At 47.8% G+C, this 26,471-nt stretch overlaps 11 protein-coding genes across 11 annotated transcripts; 6 read left to right on the plus strand and 5 right to left on the minus strand.

Moving 5' to 3' along the window:
- Positions 1 to 1,210: 1,210 nt before the first annotated feature.
- cbhC (putative cellobiohydrolase) lies at positions 1,211 to 2,697 on the minus strand (the record flags this gene model as incomplete). The annotated part of the gene is made up of 6 exons (XM_056679725.1): positions 1,211 to 1,255; positions 1,310 to 1,551; positions 1,632 to 1,889; positions 1,946 to 2,083; positions 2,140 to 2,393; positions 2,453 to 2,697. The coding sequence occupies 6 exons, from the start codon at positions 2,695 to 2,697 to the stop codon at positions 1,211 to 1,213; spliced, it is 1,182 nt and encodes a 393-aa protein (XP_056530097.1).
- A 1,134-nt stretch (positions 2,698 to 3,831) lies between these two features.
- On the minus strand, positions 3,832 to 5,264 carry N7500_008582 (uncharacterized protein; the record flags this gene model as incomplete). The annotated part of the gene is made up of 3 exons (XM_056679726.1): positions 3,832 to 4,714; positions 4,780 to 5,148; positions 5,212 to 5,264. The coding sequence occupies 3 exons, from the start codon at positions 5,262 to 5,264 to the stop codon at positions 3,832 to 3,834; spliced, it is 1,305 nt and encodes a 434-aa protein (XP_056530098.1).
- Positions 5,265 to 5,655: 391 nt separating this feature from the next.
- On the minus strand, positions 5,656 to 6,681 carry gcy1 (putative glycerol dehydrogenase Gcy1; the record flags this gene model as incomplete). The annotated part of the gene is made up of 3 exons (XM_056679727.1): positions 5,656 to 6,151; positions 6,220 to 6,597; positions 6,662 to 6,681. 3 exons carry the CDS (start codon positions 6,679 to 6,681, stop codon positions 5,656 to 5,658), a joined length of 894 nt encoding a protein of 297 aa, XP_056530099.1.
- A 605-nt stretch (positions 6,682 to 7,286) lies between these two features.
- Positions 7,287 to 8,179, plus strand: N7500_008584 (PSME3-interacting protein; the record flags this gene model as incomplete). The annotated part of the gene is made up of 2 exons (XM_056679728.1): positions 7,287 to 7,452; positions 7,578 to 8,179. 2 exons carry the CDS (start codon positions 7,287 to 7,289, stop codon positions 8,177 to 8,179), a joined length of 768 nt encoding a protein of 255 aa, XP_056530100.1.
- Positions 8,180 to 8,628: 449 nt separating this feature from the next.
- Positions 8,629 to 10,458, minus strand: N7500_008585 (sugar porter family MFS transporter; the record flags this gene model as incomplete). The annotated part of the gene is made up of 7 exons (XM_056679729.1): positions 8,629 to 9,286; positions 9,358 to 9,614; positions 9,664 to 9,907; positions 9,964 to 10,155; positions 10,208 to 10,283; positions 10,336 to 10,381; positions 10,432 to 10,458. The coding sequence occupies 7 exons, from the start codon at positions 10,456 to 10,458 to the stop codon at positions 8,629 to 8,631; spliced, it is 1,500 nt and encodes a 499-aa protein (XP_056530101.1).
- Positions 10,459 to 11,167: 709 nt separating this feature from the next.
- On the plus strand, positions 11,168 to 12,960 carry N7500_008586 (alpha-N-arabinofuranosidase; the record flags this gene model as incomplete). The annotated part of the gene is made up of 6 exons (XM_056679730.1): positions 11,168 to 11,274; positions 11,327 to 11,521; positions 11,582 to 11,709; positions 11,766 to 11,854; positions 11,909 to 12,008; positions 12,062 to 12,960. The coding sequence occupies 6 exons, from the start codon at positions 11,168 to 11,170 to the stop codon at positions 12,958 to 12,960; spliced, it is 1,518 nt and encodes a 505-aa protein (XP_056530102.1).
- A 101-nt stretch (positions 12,961 to 13,061) lies between these two features.
- On the minus strand, positions 13,062 to 13,426 carry N7500_008587 (uncharacterized protein; the record flags this gene model as incomplete). Its single annotated transcript, XM_056679731.1, has 3 exons — positions 13,062 to 13,116; positions 13,185 to 13,267; positions 13,325 to 13,426. The coding sequence occupies 3 exons, from the start codon at positions 13,424 to 13,426 to the stop codon at positions 13,062 to 13,064; spliced, it is 240 nt and encodes a 79-aa protein (XP_056530103.1).
- Positions 13,427 to 14,719: 1,293 nt separating this feature from the next.
- Positions 14,720 to 15,817, plus strand: N7500_008588 (LLM class flavin-dependent oxidoreductase; the record flags this gene model as incomplete). The annotated part of the gene is made up of 1 exon (XM_056679732.1): positions 14,720 to 15,817. One exon carries the CDS (start codon positions 14,720 to 14,722, stop codon positions 15,815 to 15,817), a length of 1,098 nt encoding a protein of 365 aa, XP_056530104.1.
- A 1,761-nt stretch (positions 15,818 to 17,578) lies between these two features.
- On the plus strand, positions 17,579 to 18,174 carry N7500_008589 (uncharacterized protein; the record flags this gene model as incomplete). Its single annotated transcript, XM_056679733.1, has 3 exons — positions 17,579 to 17,708; positions 17,833 to 18,086; positions 18,142 to 18,174. 3 exons carry the CDS (start codon positions 17,579 to 17,581, stop codon positions 18,172 to 18,174), a joined length of 417 nt encoding a protein of 138 aa, XP_056530105.1.
- Positions 18,175 to 20,771: 2,597 nt separating this feature from the next.
- N7500_008590 (uncharacterized protein) lies at positions 20,772 to 22,386 on the plus strand (the record flags this gene model as incomplete). The annotated part of the gene is made up of 3 exons (XM_056679734.1): positions 20,772 to 21,181; positions 21,229 to 21,458; positions 21,512 to 22,386. The coding sequence occupies 3 exons, from the start codon at positions 20,772 to 20,774 to the stop codon at positions 22,384 to 22,386; spliced, it is 1,515 nt and encodes a 504-aa protein (XP_056530106.1).
- Positions 22,387 to 23,575: 1,189 nt separating this feature from the next.
- N7500_008591 (uncharacterized protein) lies at positions 23,576 to 24,616 on the plus strand (the record flags this gene model as incomplete). Its single annotated transcript, XM_056679735.1, has 1 exon — positions 23,576 to 24,616. One exon carries the CDS (start codon positions 23,576 to 23,578, stop codon positions 24,614 to 24,616), a length of 1,041 nt encoding a protein of 346 aa, XP_056530107.1.
- Positions 24,617 to 26,471: the final 1,855 nt, after the last annotated feature.

Genomic DNA, 26,471 nt, shown 5'->3' on the forward strand with positions numbered 1-26,471 from the left:
AGAGGTCATATATATATATCTGCGAGACTTGTTAAGGATACTTTTGAGACATGGTTCGAACTGTCTTCGAAGCTAGCCTATAACCCCTGGCTAGAGAATGTGACAATCACTGTCAACCGTATTGGATCCATGCCTGACATGAAAAGCCTGCATGGAAAAACCTTTTCCAGAAATCGGATCTCCTCTACCTAATACACGTCAGCATATGAAGGAGTATGTGGATGCATTACATCGCGAGCTCTTTTATGTCCAGCAGCTTCTGCGGACGTTTTGCTACCAATAGACCCTACTCCCAAACTCCCGTTGATATCGAAGTTGTGAAGCATAGATCAAGTCCAAATAAAGAAGCAAACCTGCCAAATGTGGTCTGTGCCCTGATAATGGCGACCCATGCCTTGTCCCTTTGATATCACGGAGTAAACAAAATCCGAAACTACAATCTGGGGATATCTCGACTCGCAGGGTGCAATGTGACTTGATTGAATACCTTACCAAGCTATGACGAACGAAGATGTACACCTCTACAGGTGAGAGCAAGAAACTCAACTGAGGTCATGATAGACGGTGAGTCCCCTAGAGCTTCTTTATGCTCCACGCATGACAAAGAAAGATGTTTGACTAATCTCCAAGTAGGCAACAAGCAAGGCCGTTGTCTTTTTGGCTGAGTGTGTCGAGTTAAGTCTAGACTATCAATCACGGGAAATACCCACGTTTACTCGAAATCTGCGACACCAATCCCATGGTGGTAAAAAATTACGCCGATTGACCGTACAAATTGGTAGAAAAGCACCTTGCGACACCACAGTCCGGGGCGTGGACGTTTACCTAGGTAAGTGTGGATTAAGGGCTGAACATTCCTTAAGTGACTCGTGGAGCACATCCTGACTTTAATTCAGGGTGGTCCACGTCATATTGTGGCAACTTGGTCTCCGTGGTCATTATTGCCTACAGGTCTTTATTTACCTCTTTTTGTGTGCCTTGCGTATGGGTGTTGCTATGCGAGGGTCTACAAAGGCCGGTTGGACACCAATTGGTGTACGAGACAGATCTTGTACGATCTCCCATTCACACGTTGCACGGTTTGGTCATGATTCAAAATTGAAATTTATTTCTGCTATTTCGATATCATGAATGAAGCCTTGCATTCAATGCATCATCTCCGTTCTGTATACGTAGCAGCTCTGGAGCCATCCAAAGTGTTTCCACAAATTTAGAAGGAGGGGTTAGCATTCTCCACAAGCTGGGCGAAGTAGGCCTGCAATGTAGTTAGTATTATATAACCATTCACCATAAAATAGGAAACTCTTACCTGGAACCAAGTACCAGCTTCAGGAGCAGGCTTAAGAGCATCACCAAGTCCACAGTGGGCATCGTAGCGAGTCGCACTGGTATCCGAGGTACCATCGCTCTCACCACCGGGCTTGACCCAGACAAAGGCATCAGCCAAAGCATCACCAGTCTCAGTGGTGGGGCGGACACCGAAACCGGTTCCGATGACATTGCACCAATCACCCCAAGCGGATTGCTTAGTGGGCTGGACTCCATTGCGCCCTGGAACAAAACAGTCAGCATGGAATCTCATGCAGAGGAAGTCGATTGATGCTGCTTTAGAAAGTTGCTTGATTACATACCGGTGTCAGTGATGAAGTGGGCATCCCAGCCAGCAGTCTTAAGCAGGGGAGCAAGAGCGTTGATGTACTTCTTCTCATCGCAGTTGGCGTCTCCCTGGGTGTATGATGGGCAGGTAGTGAGAGACCAGCCGTTGTAGTTGGCAACGTTGGTGGCAAGGCCGCGCAGAGAGGCGGGCTTCTCGGCCTTGGTGTAGACACCAGCGTAGAGCTCAGCTGCGGGGCCTAGATTGGCGGGCCAGCCTAGCCATCCAGCGTGTCCTATATCGATAGTTAGCATATCTGGATGATATTGATTACATTCAATGGATTCATACCAGCATCGAGGTACATGGCAACATTGGGCAAGTTCAACTGAGTAACAGCGTAGTTAGTGCACTCCAGGTATGCGTCGTGTGCGCCAGCGCACTTGGAAACAGCCATGTTGGTAACCAAGTTGGCCAATGAATCGGGTTCTGGAAACATTAGCAATGAGTCACGCTAAAGCAATTGATCAGTAGATTCTACTCACCAACGACAAGGATAGTCTGGACGTCAGAGTACTCGACCAGGATCTTGCGGATGGAGTCAATGTACGCCTTGTACTTGGCAACACCGCCATCAGCAATGGAGTACTCTCCGTTACTGGCCAAAGCAGCGCAGTCACGATCAGGTAGATCGTAAACAACGAATTGGCCAGCAATCGGGGGACTAGCACCGGCTGCGTTCTTGGCCTTGATGTCGGCCAAGAACTCACCCATTGTTGGCACCTTGTCGGCAGTGTCCCTGTAAAACAAAATTAATATCTGCTTAGAGTATATGTGAAATCAGCACAATGAACTCACAGCCAGTAGAAGGATGGCACTTCAGCGGCAGCACTTGCGGCGGCCTTAGCCGCTCCCGTCATGGATGGCAAGGCTGAGGCAGAGACTTCGGACGCATAGAATGGATTCACGTATAGTTGGTATCCCTCGAAGGGATTGGCATCCGCCGAAGGTGCAGTGGTGACAGTTGCGCGAGCAGCAACGTCGATTGCAGCCGCCGCTGCGGACGAAGCCAGCAGAGGCACGAATGGAATGAAAGACCGCATATTGACAGTCTTGTAAGGAATATATGTGGATGTTGCTCGTTGCTGATTGCTCTGTACTTTCAATAATTGCACAGGAATTGGATCTCTTTATATACCTCAGCGAGATGGATGTCTTGTCGCCCTTGCGGAGATTGAAGCCGGGAACCCGAAGACAATGTCACACCATCTCGAGGTATTCGAAAAGATTCAGAATCATTTTCGTTCAAGTGACCATTTCCAGACATTGCCAAGCCACATGTACGGCAGAGACGTCAGGAAATGCCGTGTTTTGCCCTACACGTGGTTCAGTCTGCCTGTACATTGTTGTCTGGGGTAGATGGGACATAGCACCTGTCAACACAAAAGTATTCTTCAGCCTTGAAACCAGTCTAAGTTGCCTAGATGGTCAAGGGGAGGGGTTTTAGTGTCATTCAAAGCCCCCCCGCGGAAATGATCCTCCGTCCCCAAACAGGGTAGTCGTAGTCGATCATCCCCAGACTCGGCGCGGGAGGACCATATTAGGCTCGGTCCACATTGCGAGAATAAGCTCTTCATCTTGGCTGCTTAATTACTACTATGCAATATAGTAGAGGATGTTCCTTGGCTGTCAGGATGGTAGGCAGAAGGGATGTCAAAGTTGATTTTGCCTGAGCAAATTAGAGAAACGGCACTGGAGTAGATGTTATCAGACACTATACAGGGTTGAAATGAAGAAGCAAGACAATTCTCTCAATTCCAAGGAAGCCATTCCCTTTCGATAAGCCAGGAACCCCGGACCCCGCACCGTGAGTTCTTCAGCCGGATCAGTCGGCGACTGTCCCTAGGCGAAACATGCACATCTCAGGAAATTAAAAGGACCGGACGATGTCACCGTCCCTTTAGACTATTGACCAGACCCAATCAAGTTGACCGGCTATCTCTAGAGCTGTTCTTATTTAGTGACATTGTTTTCTTAAGCAATTTTGAATAAAAGTTCATTTAATCGAGTATAACACAAGAGGTGTTAAAGAGTGGAGTGGTATCTGTTTCATCATCATGTAATCCCGGTTTCAGCCTGGGATATGTGCCAAAAAAAAAAAAAGAAAAAAAAAGAAATGGAAGGAAAGGAACGAAAGAAAGTGACCGAGAAGAATATCATCCATTCGAAACATCCGGTCAACGCTTGGCTTGATCACACTCAGCCAAGAACTTGTAGATTCCCTCCACGCCTTCGTAAGAGTTACTCTCTGGTTCGCCAGCGGAGGAGACTTCGGGGAAGAAAGGCTGATCTCCAAGTTCACTGATGTTGATACTAGAATAGCTCTTGGTTGAAGATTTCCATGGATTGGCACCAAATAGCTCACTGTCCTCGAAACTGATGGCATTGCCCGAATCCCGACCGCTACCTGGCGATGATGACGTGCAGCTTTCTGGTGTCATCATCCCTTGCCAGTCAAGATCCGCTGGATACTGCGAGTGTAATTTTGGAACTTTTTCGAAGTAATAGTCTGTGTCGGAGGAAGTGGCAATGCTCGGTGCAAAGGGGAACAGAAGGGCCAAATCAGCGCCAGTGCGAAGATCGAAATCTTCATCCTGCACGACTCGGCCTCGCTGAATCCCAGCCTCACAACACAACTGCTCTACAGTTTCTGCATCACAGCCAGGGAAGCGAACCCGGATCGTCGATCGGTCATGAAGAGAGATTGGAAGATCACCAAGTGAGGAGAGACGCTTGAGATCATTCATGACGGCAGAGAAATCCTTCAAAGCACGGGCGAAATCGGCAAAAAGCAGATCCATGAGACCCTCGGAGTTCAGAGAGTCGCACGAGGCGGAGCGGTCCTGCTTACCGAGACCACCAACGGCGCTGAGGGCAGTGATGGTCGGGGAAACCTGAAATTCAATAAAAGAGCCCGGTGCATTGTGCGCATTGGCATTCATCTTTCGCTCTGCCTGGTCCTGCAGCGTGCTGACTGACTTATACCGCTTCTCTCCAGTGCGGGGGGTCAATGCCGTCGAAACGGACTTTCTGCCCCGACAGAAAGAAAGCACGAACACCCTGCGACACATTCTGAATGACCTGTGCTGGTGCTGCAGGCCCGTGGGAAAAATATCTAGCCCCACCAAAACGGCCAGCTCCAACAGCGTATCCCCCCCGCAGTCCGACCAAGGGTGCCACCGGTCAGATTGGGACGAAGAGTAGAAGCAAATGGTGCGCGGCTACTCAGTCGACTGATATTCGACACTATGCGAGAGGTGGTACGGGTAGCGGCGGCGCCATCGGCACCTAGTCCAGATCGAATCGTAGAGGCGAAGGCACCGGCCGCACGGGTCGAGAAGTGGCGACTGCGGGCTTGACGGATGGCAGCGGCACGGCTGATTGGCTGGCTAGGATTGATTCGGGCATAGGCTGGTTGATATCGCACCGGATGATATTGTGTAGGCTCTGGTAGTTTTGAACGTATAGCCTTGGAGGCTTTTGCGTAGGCAAACCTAGGAGGATATTTGTCAATGGCTCCATTATGATTGATAAGGCGACGAAAAAGGGAGACATACCTTGCTACTCTCCATATTTTAGGAAGCAGCAGGTGCCCTGCTGAAGGCGCCATGATGATATTTCAGAGATGAATAACTGAAGATGATGGAACAGATGAAGAGAAGGATGCCTGAAGATGGGGTACGGATACGCCCTTATCTCTCCGCCTCAGACACGAGGCTCCGCAGTGGCTATGTGACGCCACCGGCGTGACCAAAAATACTCATGTTTGTCATGTTTGTCATGTTTGTCTTGTATGCTATGTTTGACGCTATGATGACATCGGAATGGATTTATGCATGTCTGCCGCTAAACATGTATTTTCCCATGGAGAGCAACGCTATTTTATCGCAAGTTATGTTGTACATACTCAATATAGAATTGACGAGTGTCACATCGAAATCATTCTTTTGGTATCTAAAGCCTATGTAATCATCATAAAACATTCATAATTTTGGACATATTTACTCGTCATCGCCAAAGAAGACCTTGATGGGGAGCCAAGCATCACCACAGACCTTGAAGCGGTCCTTAAGGTTGTCAAGCTCGTTAATCTCATCAGCAGTCAAGTCCCAGCCGTTGATATCAAAGTTGCCCTCAATGCGAGCCTTGTTGACCGACTTGGGAATAACACTCCAGCCCTTGCTGATACCCCAAACGAGGAGGACCTGCTGAGGAGTCTTGCCCTTCTTCTCGGCAAGCTTGAGGAGGGTGGGGTCCTTGTACAAGGGAGAGTCGGTGGAGCCCAGGCACGAGTAACCGGTGGAGTGGATGCCCTTGGAGGTGTTGTAGGCAACCAGCTTGGGAGAGGGGTTGTTGGGGTGCAGCTCGATCTGGTTGACGGCGGGCACGATCTTGCAGCTGGGGTCATTCAAGAGCTTCTCAAGGTTCTTGATGCCGAAGTTGGAGACACCGATGTTGCGGACCTTGCCAGTGGCAGGGAGCTTCTGCACTTCTTGCCTGCAATGAAACATGAGTTAGCAATGATTCCTCACTGGATGAATTAATTGAGTCACTTGTTCACTTACCAGGTCTTGATGAAGTCCCAATCGGGGAGGTGCTTGGACTTGTCCTCGGGATCGGTAGAGCTGGGCCAGTGGACCAAGTAAAGGTCGACGTAGTCGGTGCCGAGGTCCTTGAGAGAGGAGTCAATGCCCTCAGTCACACGGTGGTGCCAGGTGTTGTCCAACTTGGTGGTGAGCCAGATCTGGTCGCGGGGCACGCCAGAGTCCTTAATACCAGCACCGACCTCGGCCTCGTTGCCATAAGCCAGAGCAGTGTCAATGTGACGGTAACCGGCGAGGAGGGCGTTCTTCACTGCCTCGCGGACCTCATTGGGCTTAGACTGCCATGTTCCCAGACCGATGGCGGGGATCTTGTCGCCGGTGTTGAGGGTGTAAGTCTTTCTGCAGAGGGAGAGAGAGGTTAATGCGATGATCTGAGGAAGTGCATTCCATTCCAATGACTTACTGAGTGTGTTGATTCGACATTTTGATGTATTTTAGAACAATTGATAACGAAGATGTTCAAGGGGCCAAGTGGCCTTTATATATTGAGCAATTATAAAGTGGGCAGGTCCAAGAGTAGCGCGATGATGTCGTTGGAGGAAGAGGGGGAGGTGGGGGGCAATTGACCCGTATTGGACGTGATTTCTCAACTTCTTCCAAGAGCCCGTGGACAAAAAGGGTTCAAGAATTACCCGACTGGCCAATATCCACTCTGTGATCGATCACTTACATCGTCATACTGGAGCCCTGGGCAGAATTTTGAGGGTATAACCAAGTCAAGGACCACCAAGGGACCACCAAAGACCATCATTCTGGCTAAATGCAACATTTCCACTCAACTCTTCCAATCACATCTTTCAATTGTGATCGACAACCCAATTCTTCCAATTCTCCGAGTTCTCTGTGAATACGGAAAGTTCTCGGTCTCTTTCAACAGATTATTCGCCCGCGTTTCGGCCTATTCCACACCCCCACATCCCATCCCGGCCCCCCTGACGCCGGATAATTTCGCATTCCGACCGACCATTATACCCGAGTGCTGCATCCCGTACTCCGTACCCCATACCACTTTATCCAGCCCCATCAATATGTCATCGGGTTTCGTTTCAGCCGGCACAAATGAGCAACCCATCGAGCGGGACGATGAGTGGCTCCGAGCAGAACAGGAGCTGGAGGAAGAGCGGAGGCGGAAGGCCGAGCTAGGAAAGCAGGAGGGCGGCAAAAGTCTCTTCGAGATATTGGAGCGGAATAAAAGTGAGCCCAACTCGGTCGCCTGGCCCCTGTCTCCAATGCCTGGCCCTGAACGGAGAAATAAGTAGACCATTCATCCAGGGAACCTGGCTAACATGTTAGGGTGATTTTCCTCGGTTATTATACAGTGGCCAAACAAGAAGCTTTTGAAGAGAAATCCCGTCTCCGGAACCAATTTCGCTCCCTCGACGAAGACGAAGTCGAATTTTTAGATTCCGTTCTCGAGTCAACGCGCGCCCAGGAGGCCGCTGTGAAAAAGGAGACGGCGGATCAACTTGAAGCATTCCGCCGACAGCGCGAGGAGGCGGAGAAGGCTCTACTTGAGTCCGCCTCGTCGGATGCACCCGGGCAAGGAAAAGGGCAAGGAGAAGATTGGATTGCACTGGCTCGCAAGAGACGGCGCGATAAACAAAGGGACTTATTGATTCCAGGGAAGAAGCGCAAAGCTTCAGCTACAGAGAATGCCGCTGGGAAGGACACACACAACGGGAAAGACTCGCAGAAACAAGATGACGCTGGGAGCTTGAGTACCAAGAAGCTGGACCAAGGGACTTCTAAGTCTGATGAAGCCGCAGCTGCAGCGTCTGCAACGGCATCTCAAACCACAAATCCCGCCACGCAGGCCGAGGTCGTGACAGATACAGATAAACCGCAAGTAAAGACCAAAAGCCCGACGAAATCACCTGCGGTTTCGCTTGGATTGGGGGGATACAGTTCGGATTCAGAATGACCGGTCAACATCCATTAGTCAACACTAATATCTATGTTAGGACTGTATGATTAGATCAAATTAATGATTGAAGAACTAAATCTATCTACAAGGATTATAGAAGGCATGGCTTGCCTCTCATCGGCATCTATGGATCATCTCCATATTCCCGTGTTGACATCCTCTAGTATTTTTTTAGGGCCTTTATGCTAATTCCATATCCCTGCCGATATAGTCAAGACCCCAGGAGCAAAGAATGAGCTGAGACTGTAACGTGATATATTCCGAAGCCCAGTGGTCTCAAAAACTGCAGTATTCTCCAATAATAACCGAGCCGTGTCCACTCTTCGTTATTTACAGTCCACTCCATGAGCACATGCAACGACCTCACAATTGTATCTCGATCCCAAACCAAGTGTACTTTCCAATAACGCGAGGATTCTCTAAAAGGTCCTCCCTATGAGCCTGTTCTACTCCACATGCATCGCATTCTGCTTCACTTCCTGCTCCTCAACCTTCCGCTCCAGATCGTGACTCATATAATTCTCTCTTCTCGTCCCAGGAACGATCCACGGGGCATTTGTGAACATCTGGTTCATTTCTTCAAGGGGCACGCGCTTTGTCTCAGGAAGCAACAGCCAGAAGAAAAGGGCATTGGTGAAGTTGCAGACGACAAAGAGAATATAGAAACGATATCCAATCCGCGTCATTGCAATAGGCGTGACCTGGCCAATCATCGTGTTGAAAGCAAACGAAATCATAGTAGCAATCGAGACACCCTTGGCACGGGTGCGAGTGTCGAATACTTCAGCCGGGATAATCCAGGTTAAAGGACCACAGGTTGCGGAGAAGGAGAAATTGTATAACCAAGTCATAATGATAAAGCCCCAATGAGCGCCGTTGTTGTTGGTTGTTGGAGGGAACTGTGCTAGCAGCACGGTTGCGATGATGAAGGTCAAACAGTTGCCGAGGTTTCCACCGATTAGAGTCCAGCGACGGCCGAAGCGATCAATGTACATCATACATAGGAACTGTCCAAATAAGGCGATGATAGAGTTGATTGCCTGGTACTTCAATGTGTCTTCATCGGAGATACCGATTTGACCGTAGATTTGAGGTGAGTAATATCTGTTCATGGAGCGTGTCAGCTGGGTGCTTCTATATTGACCAACTGCGGTGGTCAATTGTTGTACACTTACTGAATGGCGGATACACCGGTCATTTGGCCCGAGGCTTGCAACGCGCAGCAAAGGAACAGGCGACGGAAAGAGGAGCGATTGGTGAACAACTCGAGATATGACTTTGCCTCGTTCTCGTGCTCAAAGGTGATGCTTTCCTGGATCTGCGCAAACTCTGCCTGGACCCAAGCGTCATTTTCGTCTCCATGAGCATGTAACTTGGCCAATGTGCGCAATCCCTCTTCGGCGCGATTGTGATCGATGAGCCAGCGAGGTGACTAGAGAAACATTAGTCATTTAAATTGATACGAGCGCAGCTAAACGTACCTCGGGGAAGAAAGAAATCAAAACACCCAAGAACACCGCAGGAGCAACCTGCAAACCGAGAGGCAGTCGCCATTGCGCAGTGTTGGTCGGTGCGAAACCGGTGTACGTTCCATATCCAATCCATCCAGCACAAAGCGCTCCAATACCGAGCATGAATTGCTGCAAGGCTGTAACTCGACCGCGGATGCTGGGGTGACAGATCTCGGCTTGGTAGAGAGGAATCATCATTGTGAGGAAACCAACGCTAATAATCAATGTTAGTGTTTGTTTGGGTGTTTTTCTGTTTGAAAGGTCACATACCCTAGCCCGGCCAGGAATCGCCCGCTGTATAGATAGTCAATTGTTACCGCACCGGTTTGAAGGGCACCTCCCAGAGTGAAGATAAGACATCCCACTGAGATAGTCCGTCTTCTTCCTAGGTAATCACCACTGGGACCGGCAAGCCCAGCACCGACACATGCACCAGCGGTGAATAGAGACACGACCAATCCCCTGGGAGAATGTTAGGTATCTTTCATATTCTCATATGATCTGCGAGACTCACGTTTGGGTATCATTTGCCTCAAACTTGCTGTCAAATGATTCACAGACAAGCACCGCCGCGATAACACCCAGATCATCTGCGGTTGTATTAGATTGCGTGTGTCAAGAAGGGATGCTGGAGAAACATACATCCATAAAGGAATGACCCAAGAGACGCAAAGACACCGACCAGGAACTATATCAAAACATGAGCTCAGTCTTCTTAATGTGGGTGTCCCTCCCTACCTGGTACCATGCTGGCGAGAGACGCATGGCTTCAAGTGGATATATTATAGCTGAATATGGGGTTGAGGATCTATCTCCACATTGTCTTCTCCGGGGGAGCTTCTCTACATATACTGAACACAAGAACACATGGCGACAAATGGGGTAACCGATTCGGAGAATCGCATACTATACAACTCAAGGTCTAAATTGCACTAACCTCGCGTGTAAACCGGGGGAAATTGCGGAGAGTTCACCAATCGTCTCCCATCCTGTTTCTATCGCTGGAATGAGTCCGGGATCAGGAGCTTCCCAAAGGATACGCAACCAGGAGTTGGCAAAGAAATGTGGCGTGCGATCTCGTCTGTGATTGACGGAAGATCTCCAACCCCCTGGGGTATCGTGAAGGTCAATCGCCAACTGATTGGCCTATTTGTCCACCATTGACTCAGGAAGTTCACTCAATGGCTTCGTCTCGTTTTTCCGGGAGCCACAACGGACATGACTAGCGCTAACAGACAACTCACTCGATTCTCTCAACTCTCCCCGCAGGAGTTTTGCCGCTTCAAGTCCCAATCGGTTATTTCCATAAATCTCCCTTTGATCAGAGATATTCTTTCTGAATTGTTGTACTTAAATCGCGCCCTTGAAGATTTAACGACAGATTTCCCGGTGGACTGGATTCCATTTAAATCACCTATTTAGCCAGAGACGCCTCCAACATAAACAGTAGAATCAAAACTTCCAAACGTACAAAATGACGACTTTTACCAAGTTGGAAGACCATGAGACGCCTCTCATCTCCGTGCACCCGTCGAGGCGCATTTCCAAGATCAACCCGAACATTTATGCCGGCTTTACCGAGTAAGACATCTCGGCATTCCACTGTCGTGACATGAACTAACTACTTTCGCAGGCATATGGGACGGTGTATCTATGGTGGCATCTATGATCCCGGAAACCCGCTTTCCGACGAAAAGGGATTCCGCAAGGACGTCTTGGAGGCGTTGAAGGGGCTCAACATCCCTGTCGTTCGGTATCCCGGTGGGAATTTCTGTGCGACCTATCACTGGCTCGATGGTGTTGGTCCTAGGGATCAGCGGCCAGCACGGTATGTGGCTTCCCATGTTCAGTTTAGTTTGCCAGAAGGTTGCTGACGTTGACTTGCCAGGCCCGAACTTGCTTGGCTCGGAACCGAGACAAACCAATTTGGTACTGATGAGTTCATGCAATGGTGTGAGGCTCTAGGCACGGAGCCGTACCTTTGCTTCAACTTCGGTACCGGCACCCTGGATGAAGGTATGTCTCTTATTCAACTCAGCTTTGACAATATGGTATACTGATGTTTGGTTTAGCCTTGGGCTGGGTTGAGTACTGCAATGGAACTGGTAATACTTACTATGCTAATCTGCGAAGAAAGAATGGCCGTGAGGAGCCCTATAATGTATGTTCAGATAACAGTGTAACCTGTTGAGCTGCAATCTAACAACCCGAGCAGGTCAAGTACTGGGCCCTCGGAAACGAGTGCTGGGGTCCCTGGCAGGTGGAGCAAATGACCAAAGAAGCATATGCTCACAAGGCGATTCAATGGGCCAAAGGTAATACATCCTTCCATTACGGCAAAGGTCGCGCTAACATAACTTTCTCCCAGCTCTCAAACTCCTGGATCCTACCCTCGTCTTGATCCTCTGCGGCCAAGATGGCACCGCATCATGGGATTACTACACACTCAACAAGTGCCTTGTACCCGCCCATTCTGCACTTTCAACCAGCACAGTCCCCTTGATCGACATGCACAGCATCCATCTTTACACATCTTCATCATCCCACCTCCCCAATGTGACAGCTCCACTAGCAGCCGAGCGCGCAATTGAAATCACCTCCTCCTTGATCGATCTCGCCAGAGTTGAGAACCAAGTTCCCCCCGAGCAACTTCGCCCGACGATCTGCTTCGACGAGTGGAACGTCTGGGATCCCATCCGTGCAGAGGGAAGCAAAGGCGCCGAAGAAAGCTACACGCTCTCTGACGCACTCGCCGTGGCCGTCTGGTTGAACGTCTTTGTCCGAAAGAGCAAGGATGTCAGCATGGCCTGTATCGCGCAGACCGTTAATGTCATCTCGCCGTTGATGACTTCCCCAGAGGGAATTACCAAGCAGACGACCTGGTGGCCGCTTTGGCTGTTCTCGCGATACATGCGCGGTTGGACCGTTAGCAGTCATGTTTCCTGTGGAACGTACGAGGGTGAGACCGCTCCTCAGTGGGTTCGAAGTGTCAAGGATACGCCCTGGTTGGATGTCAGTGCCACTCTGGGGGATGATGGATTTGTCAATGTTGCTGTGGTCAATATTCATGACACTGAAGACTTGGAAAGCCGGGTTGAGGGACCTCAGGGAGAGGTTTCTGTGTTCACGGTCACAGCGAGTGATTTATTCGTGACGAATATGAAGGGCAAGGAAGAAGTGGGGATCCAGGAGTCGACCTGGAGTGGAAGTGGGACTTATAAATTCCCGCGACACTCGCTTACTCTACTGAGATGGAAGGCCGAGTGATTTATCAATCGACGTGGTTGAGGATAGCAATAGATTTTATGCAATAGATATTAAATTGATTCAATTGTTCTCATGATTCGCATCGTCATTATCTCTCAGCTCTAACCGTAATTCACATCATGAACAGTCCCATCATCATTAACATGGACATTAAGTCTAAGAAGAATCGTACACCGTCAGCAAAATAGCCGTTGGTTTCATGGCACATTGTAATGGGACATTACCTGTTCGGATCATGATCTTGGGTCTTCATATCACCCGGCTTCAATATCCGGTGAGACTCAGGAAGGTCTTTCTTCGCAAAAGACTGTTTGAAAGTTAGAATATCATGTTAGATTTCCATGATTTATCAAAGTTGACATACTGTCTCATTACTGGTGTCGCTAATCGTTTTGCCCATAAGCTTGTTGAGCCACTCGGGCTTGTCGCCCATTGAGGAGTTGATTCCTGGAACAACGAGTGGCATAATGACTGATTTCAAGTAGATTTCTTCAAATGGAGATATGTGTATAAGAAGATGATAGCGAGTGAGATATGTCGGGGATATAACCCATCTCCCATCGATGACGTAGCACCCTAATTGGGACTAGCGTCTTATCGTGCGCCTCTCAAGTAGTTGATCGCTTTTCTTATTGGCCTCAACATACGAATGATGTCAAGTTGGAGGCACATCAAGATTTAAAACAATACGTCCTTTTTTTCGATAGAGCCTATAGAAATTGTGTTGAGGGTGGCATATGGATAGACAAGGCTGGATGGAATCGTAGAATGCTGAGTCATGATCTGTCCACGCGGGGGCGGGCATCAGGGCCTCAGCAAAGCGCTCAGGAAAGCTGCGAACATACGCCGGTGCTCGAGAGGTATATCTGTAGGGCTGCGGATTTCGAAGTACAAAGAGTTACAGGTAAGGTGATGTCGGGAGGTCTCGAAGGACCGATCTGCCGGGTCTTGGCCAGTCCTGGAGCCCAACCATAACTTCAACCATTGATCTGCACTGGGGTACAGACTCAGGAATAGCAACCCACATAGTCCTGATTCAATTAGAGCTTATGGGTGGTGACCGGGGACATTTTCAATAGATACGGCTCATTTGCATCTGGGATAAGGCTGCAGCCTCGGGATATATATTGTTGTACCTGCTACTCAAAGAACTTACACAAATCATTCAACTCTTTGTTTGAAACCCCAAGAACTTTTCGAAAAGTTCTGTATATAGCCTAGAGTCAGCTGGCACATGCCGTTAGACAAAGAAGCACCACATTGGTGTGAGTCCATACCCGCATGACTATATCACGACGAAGAGTGTCTCATTGCTGGTGTCATGAACGGAATCCGCCCGGCAACCTCGTTATTAGGGAGTTATAATCTGTAATAGTTAGCCCCATAACTAGGCTGCGATCTCGGCCGGTTCTGTATAGGCCTACCGTGCGGGTCCTAGTCATCGGATTGCGATTCTCATGGATCATCTTGCGCAATACTGGCGCAATGTCTTCTAGTTGTCGTACTATTGCTTGATGCGACCGAAGAACAAGTGCTTACGCTATGATGGGAACCTAAGTAGAACATCTGATCTGACGGGGAAGAATATGGTTATCGACTTGCGTGCTAAGACGCAATCGCTAACCATCTTGCGTCATGCTTGACGATGCCAAATCATCCCGGAGATACTGCGATGCGGAACTATTAAAAGAAGATCGACCTGCCGTAAGACGAGAGATAAAATAGTATCTAAGAAAATCAAGAACGTCGATAAGTCACGATGCCGGAATTCATCAGCCTCACGTTCCCGAACGCATCTACGGAGATCAATCCAATCCCCAACGCCTCGATTGATCCAGAGTACCTCGTCCGCTACGCTCGCAATCTAGATGACTATGGCTACAACTACACACTAGTACCCTACGACTCGTCATCATATGATCCATTCACCCTTGGAGCAACCATTCTGTCCGTGACCAAAAAGCTCAAGGTCATCATTGCTCTGCGACCCAACACACTCTACCCCACAGTCGCAGCAAAGGCGTTAGCCACCCTGGACCAACTCAGCTCCGGTCGCGTGGTTGTCCACTTCATCGCCGGAGGCAGTGACGCAGAGCAAGCCAAGGAAGGCGACTTCCTAAGCAAAGACGAACGCTACGGCCGTCTCGAAGACTACATTAAGATCCTTCGCCGCGCATGGAAGTCCGACGAGCCATTCGACTGGGACAGCAAATACTATCAGTTTAAACAATTCAGCAACCGCGTCCGCCCGACCAACGGCCCAATCCCCGTCTCAGTCGGCGGCTCATCCGACGAAGCATACCGCGTCGGCGGCTCTCTCGCTGACATTTTCGGACTTTGGGGTGAACCTTTGAAAGAAACAAAAGAGCAAATTGATCGCATCTATGCCGAGGCAGCAAAGGCCGGTCGTCCGGAATCGGATAGACCTCGCATCTGGGTGACGTTCCGTCCGATTGTCGCGGAGACTGAGGAACTTGCTTGGGCCAAGGCACACAGAACACTCGATGCTCTGACTGCCAATCGCGCGTTAGGGCAAGGAAAGGCTCCCCCGAACGCGCCAGCCCCACAGAACGTGGGCTCTCAGCGGCTTCTTGATATCGCTGCTCGTGGCGAGGTCCAGGATCGAGCTCTTTGGTATCCGACTGTTACCGCAACGAATGCACGTGGTGCTTCTACTGCCTTGGTTGGATCGCACCAGACTATTGTGGAGTCCCTTCTTGACTATGTCGATCTTGGTGCGGATCTTATCTCTATCCGGGGATATGATAATCTCAACGATGCCATTGATTACGGACGGTTTGTGCTTCCCAAAGTTCGGGAAACGTTGCAGGAGCGGGAAAACGGTGCTTCAAATTAAATAAAAGATTTGAGAACTGGTCTTAGCTTACATATTCTCTGTTATTGCATACGTACCTTTTTTCATCATGTCGAAAGACTATGAGATAAATTCAAGTCTAGCAACGTACATAGGAAACCGCAGAGCAATGTGCTATTCAGTCTCGCCTCCGCCAAATTTTGATCTCGTACAAGAATGTCATGGCTAGGTATGTCATGTAGTTCTTGATCCAATCATTGTCTTTATCGTACAGTCCGTAGTTGAGTATCCTGTCCAAGTGTGTGTCATTTGCTAAGTCTAGTTGTAGAAGAGACTGCCTATATCCAGAATCTCTCAGTATCTCGGTGTCAGTTTTAAGCATTATGCTTAGCTGTGAAAGGTAGAAATCTTCCACGCATAGGGCACCTTAATCGAATAAAATCGAGATACCTTCTTATGATCTTAGATAATCTATGTAGCTGTGAGCACCCTAATATGCTCTTAAACAATGTTAAGATGATGCGCATATTTGGTACGACTAAATACCCAGTAAAGCGAATAAGATGCCGGACCCCATAAGAGACTTTTCATTTTGAACAGACCTGACAAAGCATTCTGCGAAACTCCCAACTCCAAGAACTAAGCAGTGACACTCTTCTGTATTGGGTCTCTCTGTTCAAGGTGGTAAGGGAGACCATGTTTTGGTCTGAGCCTGGACGCTGAGAGATCCAATGGTGATCTCGACGTGAGAGGTAGCTTCGTCGTCAGACTAGTCGGTGAGGTCGTGACGGGAGTTCGTGGGTGATTTACCCGACCTGAATTGCCGGAGGGCAACAGTTCAAGCAAGTCATGAGGCTCCGATAGGTCTTTATCCATAACGGTGAGGTCAAGCGCTATCACGTCAATCTCCTTACGCGAAGACTTCCGAGAACGGTCTGGTTACTATCTTTGTCCACTTCGGCAGCATTGTGCGCTGCCAAAGACTTATATAACGAGAGAAGGATAGTGTGCCCCGAGGAGACCTAGTCTAAGGGATAGTTGCGTAGGAATTCCTTAACTTAATGGACGGACTCAAGCGTGACCATCTTACGCTCGGAATCACTAATGCGGGCTTCGACACCGTAAAATAGTCGGACAGTTCAGGTGTCACCGAATAACCGCTTGATGAATAAAAGCTAAGCATTGATTGGTACAGAGGGCATTTGGATAAGCATTAACCGGTAGGAAAACTTAGCGGAATGAAAGGGAGACTAATATTAGATGATCGAACGAAACATCACGAGCCAGCATCAGTGTTTCTGGATCAGCTAATCGGACAGGCTGGTCGTCAACAGGGCCCATGTCACCGTTGCTAGTCAATTTATATAGTACAGGAAACTAACTTAATGCCGAGCTTGAAGAGATCTCAGTTTGGAAGTGCTGATGCAGCCCAGTGCTTGGGGGAATTTGGGGCAGCCGAAGCTGAAGCGCAGCGAACATTTTTGGAACTTCAACATCGGAGGAACCAGGTGGCTTTGCTGTCAAACAGATATGGTCACTTGCCTCTGTTGCCATCACAATCGCAGCTATCAGATGATCTAAATAACCGTAAACACCCCGATTGCTTCCATAGATAATGTTGGGGTAATGCGCATATCTCATAGTATACAGCCATGTACCGGGCAAAGCAAACATAATCAGATATAAAAACCTACGCTATAATCATCAGACCTCACATCTCTCTTCTTTCTTTCATTCACCTACATCTGCTTTCATCCCTTTCCATCATCATCTTCTCCTGCACAGCTGTACCTGTCCCCACACATGCACGCTAACACTCGGACCGACCCGAAGCGCCCCACCTACCGCTCCCGACTGGCCGAGCGAGACTCATTCTACAATCAGTCAGAGCCCTACGAAGATGGCAAAGAGAACTATCATATGCGAGTCGCTCGTCAGTGCGGAGGGCCAGGTATTCAAGCCTGACCTTGCTTCATCCGATCTTGGCAAACCTGGAGGTAATTAAAACTCCCACAACCTCTCTCACCATACCTATCCGTCCTGGATTCAGCAACTAGAGCGGGATGTTGCGGACTACGAAAGGTTCATACGGTGGATTAGGCATGGCCCGAGCAGGGTGTACTACACGATTGTTTCTGCACAGGCTGAATACAAGAAACTCCAGCAACAGACTATGAAGAACGCCAAGGATGAACTTCAAGCTCACCGAGCTCGTGCCGTTACCGAAGCCTCCCAGCCCGCTGAAGCTGAGCAGTCCACTGAGTTTATCCAAAGTCAGTATATTGATTTGAATGTGCAGATTGATCGTGAGGTTAGAGAAGCTCCTACGCAGATGAACTTGGTCGCGTCCGACTTGACAAACAAAGTTGCGCGGGCCCTGGGGTGCTTGGTTCCATTGAAGTCTCTAACCAAAGCCAATTCGATGAACTCACATTTACTGCCAAGAGTGTCAAGGGGGACATTGAGCCCGAAATTAGCAAGCCCACCTACCTCCCAGATCCCGAGAAGCTACAACAGGGTGCTACAGGCAGACATACACATATAAGAATGATATGCAACAATGTGAACTTGATGAATGGCATTGTCAAGCACGTTGAATTAAATAAATTTGATCCGGACATTCAAAGAAACAAAGAAGATAGGAGTATACGAGAATTTGATTGGCTTTGTCGTGACCAAAGCAGAAACTATTCCTAGTGTGAGCCTGTAACCCCCCTGTCTTTAACAAAATGAATTTCAGCCTGAGTAACTCGACTTAATCTTACAGCCAATAATTTGAACGGCGGGAAGAGATTTTTCCAAACCGTCTGACCTGGAGGAACCCATCCTCTTCAAAATGATGGCCTGGGGGCATTTTAATCACTGCTCAAGGCCACAGATTTCCGATTATCTTGCCAGAGAAGCAGGATCGTGAGGATGTGAACTAGGGGGCAAAAACTCTGTGAGAGATCATGGCACAGTGATAAGCATTGGGGAGACTATTAGTTGCAAGTAAGGTGTTAGTTGGTCTGAGGCTTATAGAACCATACGCGGCATTCTAGAAAGAGAGATTGACACCATCTTATGTGTTGATGCCTGAATATTTGTTCTTGCCTGCAAAACTATGTATTAGTCACCTGCTACAAACCTAAATGATGTTTTTCAACGCTTTGGTTTTCCCTTAGATATATGGATATAGATATGGTAAAGAGGTGAAAAGGGATTGAGCTAACAAGGGAGACATATGAAGAGCAAAAAAGAATGAAGATAAAAAAGAAAGGGTGATATCTCCCATGCCAGTACCCTATGCCGAGGCCACGGCCCAACCCTAAGGGGTCAGGAATGCATAAGTGGAATGTTTTTATGAGCGTGGACTTAGCAGATCAAACGCCGGCAGCCGGGGTTACCTGTATGTTTAAGCCGAGTGAACCCGCTAAGCCACTGGGGGGGAGGGTCGAAGAAGTTCCGTTTGTCTTGAATTTATAGGAACTTATGCTTCCGAAAAAGGAAGGTGGATCTATATCACGTGATAAGTTACACAAATGTGTTTCTGTCTGCAGATCGCATAAACTTGGCAATTATATACTCTGCGAAGACTGCTAAATTAGTCAATTCAATGTATGCAAAATTCTGTGTTTTTTCTTTTTTAGAAAAAAAAAGAGGGGGTTGATATCTCCCATGCCAGTACCTATGCCTAGGCCACGGCCCAACCCCGAAGAGTTGGGAATGCATTTAGTGGATTTTTTTTATGAGCGAGGACTGAGCGGGTTGAACCCCGGTAGCTGGGGTTGCCAGCGTGTTTAAACCGTGTAAACCCACTACTCAGTCACTGGGTGGGAGAGTCGAAGAGGTTGCGTTTGTCTTCAATTTATGGGAACATGTGCTTCCGAAAGGGGAAGGTGGGTCCACCCCACGTGGTAGTATATGTCGACGTCGTGTATTCATTTCTGTGTACAGCCCATACATCATACGGGATGTTTGATGCTTTCTACCCTTAAGAATGAACATATAATTAACAGCACTGATTGATGAAGCGAGAGGGCTGAAAAGCCATTCGCAATTAAGATACAAGTGTGCGTTCTAGAAGAATAACAACGAGAATCTAGTCATTATAGAATGTACGGTCTTAAGAGATGGCTCACGACACTAAAGTTCCATCTTCAGATCAAGACAATTAAGCTGGATCCATGAGCAGCAAGTAGCCCTATGCTCTTTCGCGCACGGTGGAGCTATACGAAGCACCTATATGATGGGATGTTGACGGGCGAAGCTCCTCAACGTGCTTGTTCCCTAGCTTGAGTCTGCTCAATTCGTCTCGCTATACTAGCAAAAGGTAATCCATGATCTGGGATCATACTCATTCTGATTTTATACCAGTAGAGTAACCATCATAGAGCGTGAGTGTAGGACCTCAATATTGGCTATACAAGTTATCAGACTTCTGCACGACCCGCTTTGGGTCAACTGTCATAACCCAGAGCCCAGCCCAGTCTGGGTCTTGGTTAAAATGTCATAATCCAAACCCAACCCGGGCTCAGTTCGACCCAATTTGGGGGCACCAGACCCAGTACTGGTTCAAGGGGTTGAACCCAGACCCATTACTTGGTGATCGGGAAGATCAAAAGGTACCAAAGAGCCAATTAGCCAAGAATTTCCAATGAGTGTAGAGGGAGGAGAAGCAGAGAAGGAACTGCAGTGCGTGATGACATGGGCACAGGAGACATGAGCATGGGCTTTATTTTCACACCGCCAGGGCTGTTGTATAGTCTCAGGCCTGTTGACAAGTATCACGCGCCTCGCGATTCGCGTCTCGCGTCTTGCTTTATTATGGTTGATAATTTTTCTCATAGACTGGCCTTCTTTCATTCTTCTCTCTTAAACTTCCTTAAGTTTGACCCAGTTTGACATTCAAATCACAGGTGTGTTGCTATATCAGCCAGTAGACACAGGCATTACTCTAATCCCAACCTCTCTCTACTAGGCAAGGTACTTCTTGTTCTACTCTTTGACATTCATCATGGGCACCATTTCTACGCTGTGGGAGCTGGACACCATCGGCCGAGCCATGGACTATGTCACCAATCCTGAGAACGAGCATATTCGTCTTCAGAATTTTATCGAGAATCGATTCCTTGATCGTTCGCATACATCGGAATGGATAGACTCCTCTGACCCTCGTTCAGGCTATCTCTTGTTGAAATTGCCTATTAGTCCCGAGAACGTCGTCGAATATGCTGTGAATGTGGCAGCTCGGGCTTTCACAGCCTGGTCCAAAACATCTGTTTACCAGCGATCCGACGTTCTGTTCCGAATCGCGGACATTATGGAAGACAAGAAGGACATGTTTGCGGTATGGGAAAGCATTGACCAAGGCAAACAGCTTCATCGGGCTCGCACGGAAGTTGACCATGCTATTGAGTTTTTCCGGTTCGTTCATCTACCTTTTGTATATGAGTGGATTTAACATACATTAGATACTTTGCTAGATACATTTTGCAGGAGGAGACCAATGCAGTTCATCTCAACAGAACCGCAAAACAGTCAACCCTAATATACGAACACCGATTGCCAGTGGGAGTTTATGCAATCATCACTTCATCGAACATGCCACTGTACCTTTTGGCATCAAAGATTGCCCCCTGCCTCGCATTTGGATGCACGGGTGTTGCCAAGCCAAGCGAGCACACTAGCATGACTGCCTTTTGTATGTTATTACATCTCTGGGCTTATGAATAACTGTGCTTACTATAATAATAGTGTTTGCCGAAGTACTTCGCCGCGCCGATCTGCCTCCTGGTGTTATGAACATCATTTTCGGAAATGGACCTAGCACCGGTTCAACTCTGGTAGGATTGCCTGCCATTCGGGGAGTTTCACTTACTGGAGGAATCAAGACAGGAATTCAGATTCGAGAGGAAACTGCTGCCGACATTCACAAGCGCCTGTCTCTCGATCTCCAAGGAAGTTGTCCTACACTGATTTTTGGCGATGTCGATCTTGAAAGCGCGGCTTCGACAGCAGCCTATGCGGCATTTGAAAACAGTGGACAGGTTTGTCTCGGCGGTTCTCGCATCTACGTTCACCGATCGGTTTACAAGGTCTTCCTTTCCAAGCTGATTCGATTGGTCCTTAAGAAGTACCGGCCAGCCAAGGACATGGGCCCAGTTGTTTCTCGGAAGCAGTATGACAATCTTCGAGCTTATCTTATTCGGGCTGATGAAGAGCATGCCACATTTGAGATTGGTGAGATCCCAGAGGAACATCCGAATGATGGTTTGTGGGTTGGTCCGACAATTCTAAGCAACATACACCCTGAGAGTCCCTTGGGCCAGGAGGAGCTATCTGGTCCTGTGGCAATTGTTTACTCGTTTGATAGAGAAGAAGAAGTGGTGGATCTGTGCAATGACAATCGCAACGGAAAGGGGGCTGTGGTCTTGACCGATGACCTGTCCCGCATGCGCCGAGTTCGGGAACATCTTGATGCAGAGCTTACATGGGGAAATTGCTGGCTGGGCCGTGACCTCGGCGCAGGATTGAATGATTTAATGGCGGCTGGTATGGGACACGGAGCAGGCGCACGTTTCCAGGATATCTTTACACGATCGCGAACGGTGCATGTCCCATCTTACTAAGATCCAAACGGGATGATTGCGGAGTGATCTCATGTCAGCCATGGCGATGATGCTTTAGGGGAGAATGAAAGTGAAATTGCAGATATTGTGGAGGGGTGGATAGCCTAGGGGTAGCTGTGCTTTCATGCATAACGACCTTGGGGGAGTTCAATGAGTTTATCGACAACCTGACCGTCTCATTTCCGGCGACTTGTGCCACGATATCGAAACCAAACATGCGGATATGAGTGCACGTCTTGACAAGTTGGCCCGGGAGGACATAGGGTTAACTACGTTGTATTGTTTAGTCTCTGTCGGAGTTGGCGCGCTTGAATACTCTCCTTTCAAATCGTTAGTTGTACTAGTTTTTTTGATTTCCTCCCGCTACTTATTGCCCCTCAACAAGCCAGATCTTCCAGGATGGATATCTAGGATTACCCGAATAGGCAATTATGGGGGTCATGGTAGATGAGAAGCTCGAGGAGGGCTTGCTCGATGGTCAGATATGGACTGCGTATTCTTTGCCCATACCCTGGGCAACAGTGGTTCTTTTGAAAAAAAATCCCCAATTAAATGCCATCAAACACGCCTCACTATTGTTCTTCCTTGACGGGAAAACACTTTCAAGGTTGGATGAGATATAGAAGGATTCCCTTGGGAGCCTGCTTCTTAATATAATATCCCCCAAGCTTTTGAGTCTAGTCTGTAATATTCTATTTGTATAGCTTTTCAGGTAGCAGCTGGTCTAAGATTAATGCTTTCAAATAATCCTTTGATCTTAATGATAGAAGATGTCTACTTTTATTGTTCTTGAGATTCAAGCTTAATTTAACCTGCATACAAGACCATTGTTCCCTGAAACAATTTTCTTTGCCCTCGTATTTTCCCAACCTCTTTGTCGCTCTATCTTTGTCCCCTTTGTGATTCTACTCTCTTTGTGTTAGATCCTCTAATACCTAGATATCTTCATGGCATACACCGGTCCTGGAGTATTCTATTTTTGTCGACAGATTGTTTGTTTCTTCTGTTAATAGCTCACATTCACTCACTTATGAAGGACCATTGAGAAGGACTATATAATTATAGAGTTCTTCGTGTCTTCATTACAAATATTCATTCGAGATACAATACTCTAAAACACGATCGACCTCATCCATAATTCTCTGAGTCTTCTATACAACATCAGACAATATAAGTCTTCTAACATAAAATGGCGTACCAACCATCACAGCTACGCATGTCATCGAAACGAACTTCAAAGACATCCAACTCAGAGTCATACAAGCGTAGGCGCGACGACGACGATGATAATGACTGTGATCCCTCCTCAACTCGACGACGTCGAATCTCTGGTCCCCCAGACTACGCAGAAGCCGTAATGTCTACGAATTCCACAGAACTCCCAGACGCCCCGTCATCCCCACTATCCCCAGTTCCGTATCCCCTTCCCGATGACAGCAGTGTATCTAGTGATGGAAAGGCCGCCCCTACGCCATCTTCCCTGCTAGATGATGAGCGAGACCCTGTTTCGGATGAACAAGTCTATGAGTATCACCGAAAAGGAACCGAATACCAAGAATGGATTGCTGACCCAACTCTAGGCGGATGTCGATGTGGACGAGCAAGAAAATCATTGGTCGACTTACTCAACAATGAAAATAAGAACGAGAGGTTGCATTGTCCAGAGAACCACTTCGACAACCCGCCATTCTCTATCATCGATGACTTGGAACCGTTAGGTTTTCCAACGAGAAATTACAAGTTCCGCTACACCAAACTTTTACTCCATGGTTATGACAAGGATGGCTATAAAAGGGAATCCGAATATCAAAATACTTTCGCGGAAGGCGTTATCATCGGTGAAAGTATTTTCAGATACACTGGACCTCACTGGTCAGATATTGCTATCGCTCAATATAAGTTTGATCATCCCATCGATACTCTCAAGTATCTTTATTTTACTAATGTCCAGAACAATCAAACCTTACCATACGTCCAAGAAATCCTATACCCGAGACATGATGTGGACTGGCCTCGAGGAAATGAAATTGAGAGGCAAGTATGGGAATATGATACCGATGAGTATAAGGAGATTCTGGGCACAAAGCTTGGGAAAGCAGCGGCTTGTCTGGTGATAGGGGCTTGGGAGAGAGGTACACATCGTATCGCTAGAATTCACACTCTCGGTCGTGAGTATAAGATACACCTCCGATTCGATATTGAGCCACTTCCTACGACATCAACTACTTGATCCCATTCACAAAGGTGCGTGATGTTTTCTGAAATGATAATTGATAATTTGATATAGAAGCATTCCGGGAATACCGGGTATTTTATGCGGTGAATTGATGTGCATAGGTAAAAGACGTGTTGATAATAATGTTCTATGCTTCTCATGAGTCCTTTCTCGAGTTCTCCAATTCATAGTATAGGAGCGGGTAAGCTATATATGCCGATACCTTTTGGACCTCAATAACTTGCAAAAAGAAATCACATTGATTCCATCACGCTAAGCGGTGATCAAATCCTTCATGCCAGGTCATCCCAATGGACTGTAGAATCATGTGAGCCATCTGACTAGGGACTAGGTTCATTCTGATTCGGATTCTTCGGATCTGTTGAAGATTCGTACTCCCCGATGCTATGTGGTAGCTTCTTTGCTTCTGATTGCTGGCCAGTTCTCCTCGTTGATGATTGATACCCACCCAATGGCTTACTTCCTTATGCTTTGAGGCTTATTCTGTATATAATGGCAATATGAATAATTAGGACATCGAAAAGTACAGAACAGCGCAAAGAGCTAGCAGGGCATTGAATCCTGAAGCTGCGGTTGACCCCAGTTCATGCACCCACGTTATAGAATTGTCGAATCGGGGTAGCCCTGGCTTGAAACATTTTGGTAACAAGTTCACGCTGGGTGTCCCTAGTCTTGGGCGCATTATTTCCCTGGTGGACTTTTGGGATTCTAGAATTTAGTACAGACTAGCCGAGCCTTACGCAAAACTACGTCAGCCCGGACTATAACCCGGACTTGAGACATAGTATATAAAGTCGCGGAAGTGCCTACCCAGCATGCCTCATGATCGACTCGAGTCATCTCCTTGGTATTCACAAGTCCAATTTTCCATTATGCTAGTCTCCAGTATTATAATTTTTGCTCTGGTGTATCACCCATTGGTGACCCTTGGACAAACTGACATGTCCACGAAGCCACGTATCTACACAAACCAACTCTTCTATGCTCACAATGAGGAACTACCGCTTGATGGCTCTTGTCAAGCGCTCGACAGACAATAGTAGGTTTACTTCCTTCTGTCCTTGTCGAGCCGGACTAATCCATGCTAGTAATCGCAATGTTGGATCCGTATATATCCCCTGTGAGGCAGCATCCGGCAAGAAAAATATGTGCACACTCTACAGGTAGGTGAAAGTGTAATGTTCAATCTGATACAGTGCAATGGATGTTAATCATCCGAGCCAGTGACAAAAAATGCGGAACTGCAATAGTAGCTTTCGATCGGTCCCATGCTTCCATGTTCGAGGCATCTAGATCGGATAGGGGTCCTATAGCCTATGTCGGTGGTCTTGTGGAGAGTTTGAAGTGCGAAGTCGTTGATGTCGATTATTCAGTGGCAAACACGAATGGCCACGTATCAACTCAAAGCCAATACAGATGTCCAGGTGATTCCTGTTCCTCTAATGATGATTGCTATTTACCTCATTCGGAGCGAAGGCGATGCAGTTCACGCCGATGCGAACGGATCTGATTGGCCTCATTTGGGAAGTCCAGTCATTTGTAACCTGTGTGCCTTTAATCCAAGTCAGACAGAAAGGAAGGAAGATTACTATGCGACATGGCTTGAGGACAGACCCACTAGACACTGTGGATTGGGGTAGTTGTCTGTAGTCAATTTCATAATAATTGAGTAGCTAATCGAAGAATTTGATATGCCTCGTTCCTGAAACCAGCTGGCTCCCGCGAATCTCCGTGCTCTCGATTGAATATGACATCTAGGGAAGCTCCACCGTAGACGGGTGATGTTGATCAACAGTTATCAAATTAGATCAGCTCTTTCCATGGGCATGTATTACACCGAGTTATACCA

This window comes from Penicillium coprophilum, assembly GCF_028826855.1.
Source record: "Penicillium coprophilum strain IBT 35676 chromosome Unknown utg000005l_segment0_segment0, whole genome shotgun sequence".
NCBI classification, from domain to species: Eukaryota; Fungi; Ascomycota; class Eurotiomycetes; order Eurotiales; family Aspergillaceae; genus Penicillium; species Penicillium coprophilum.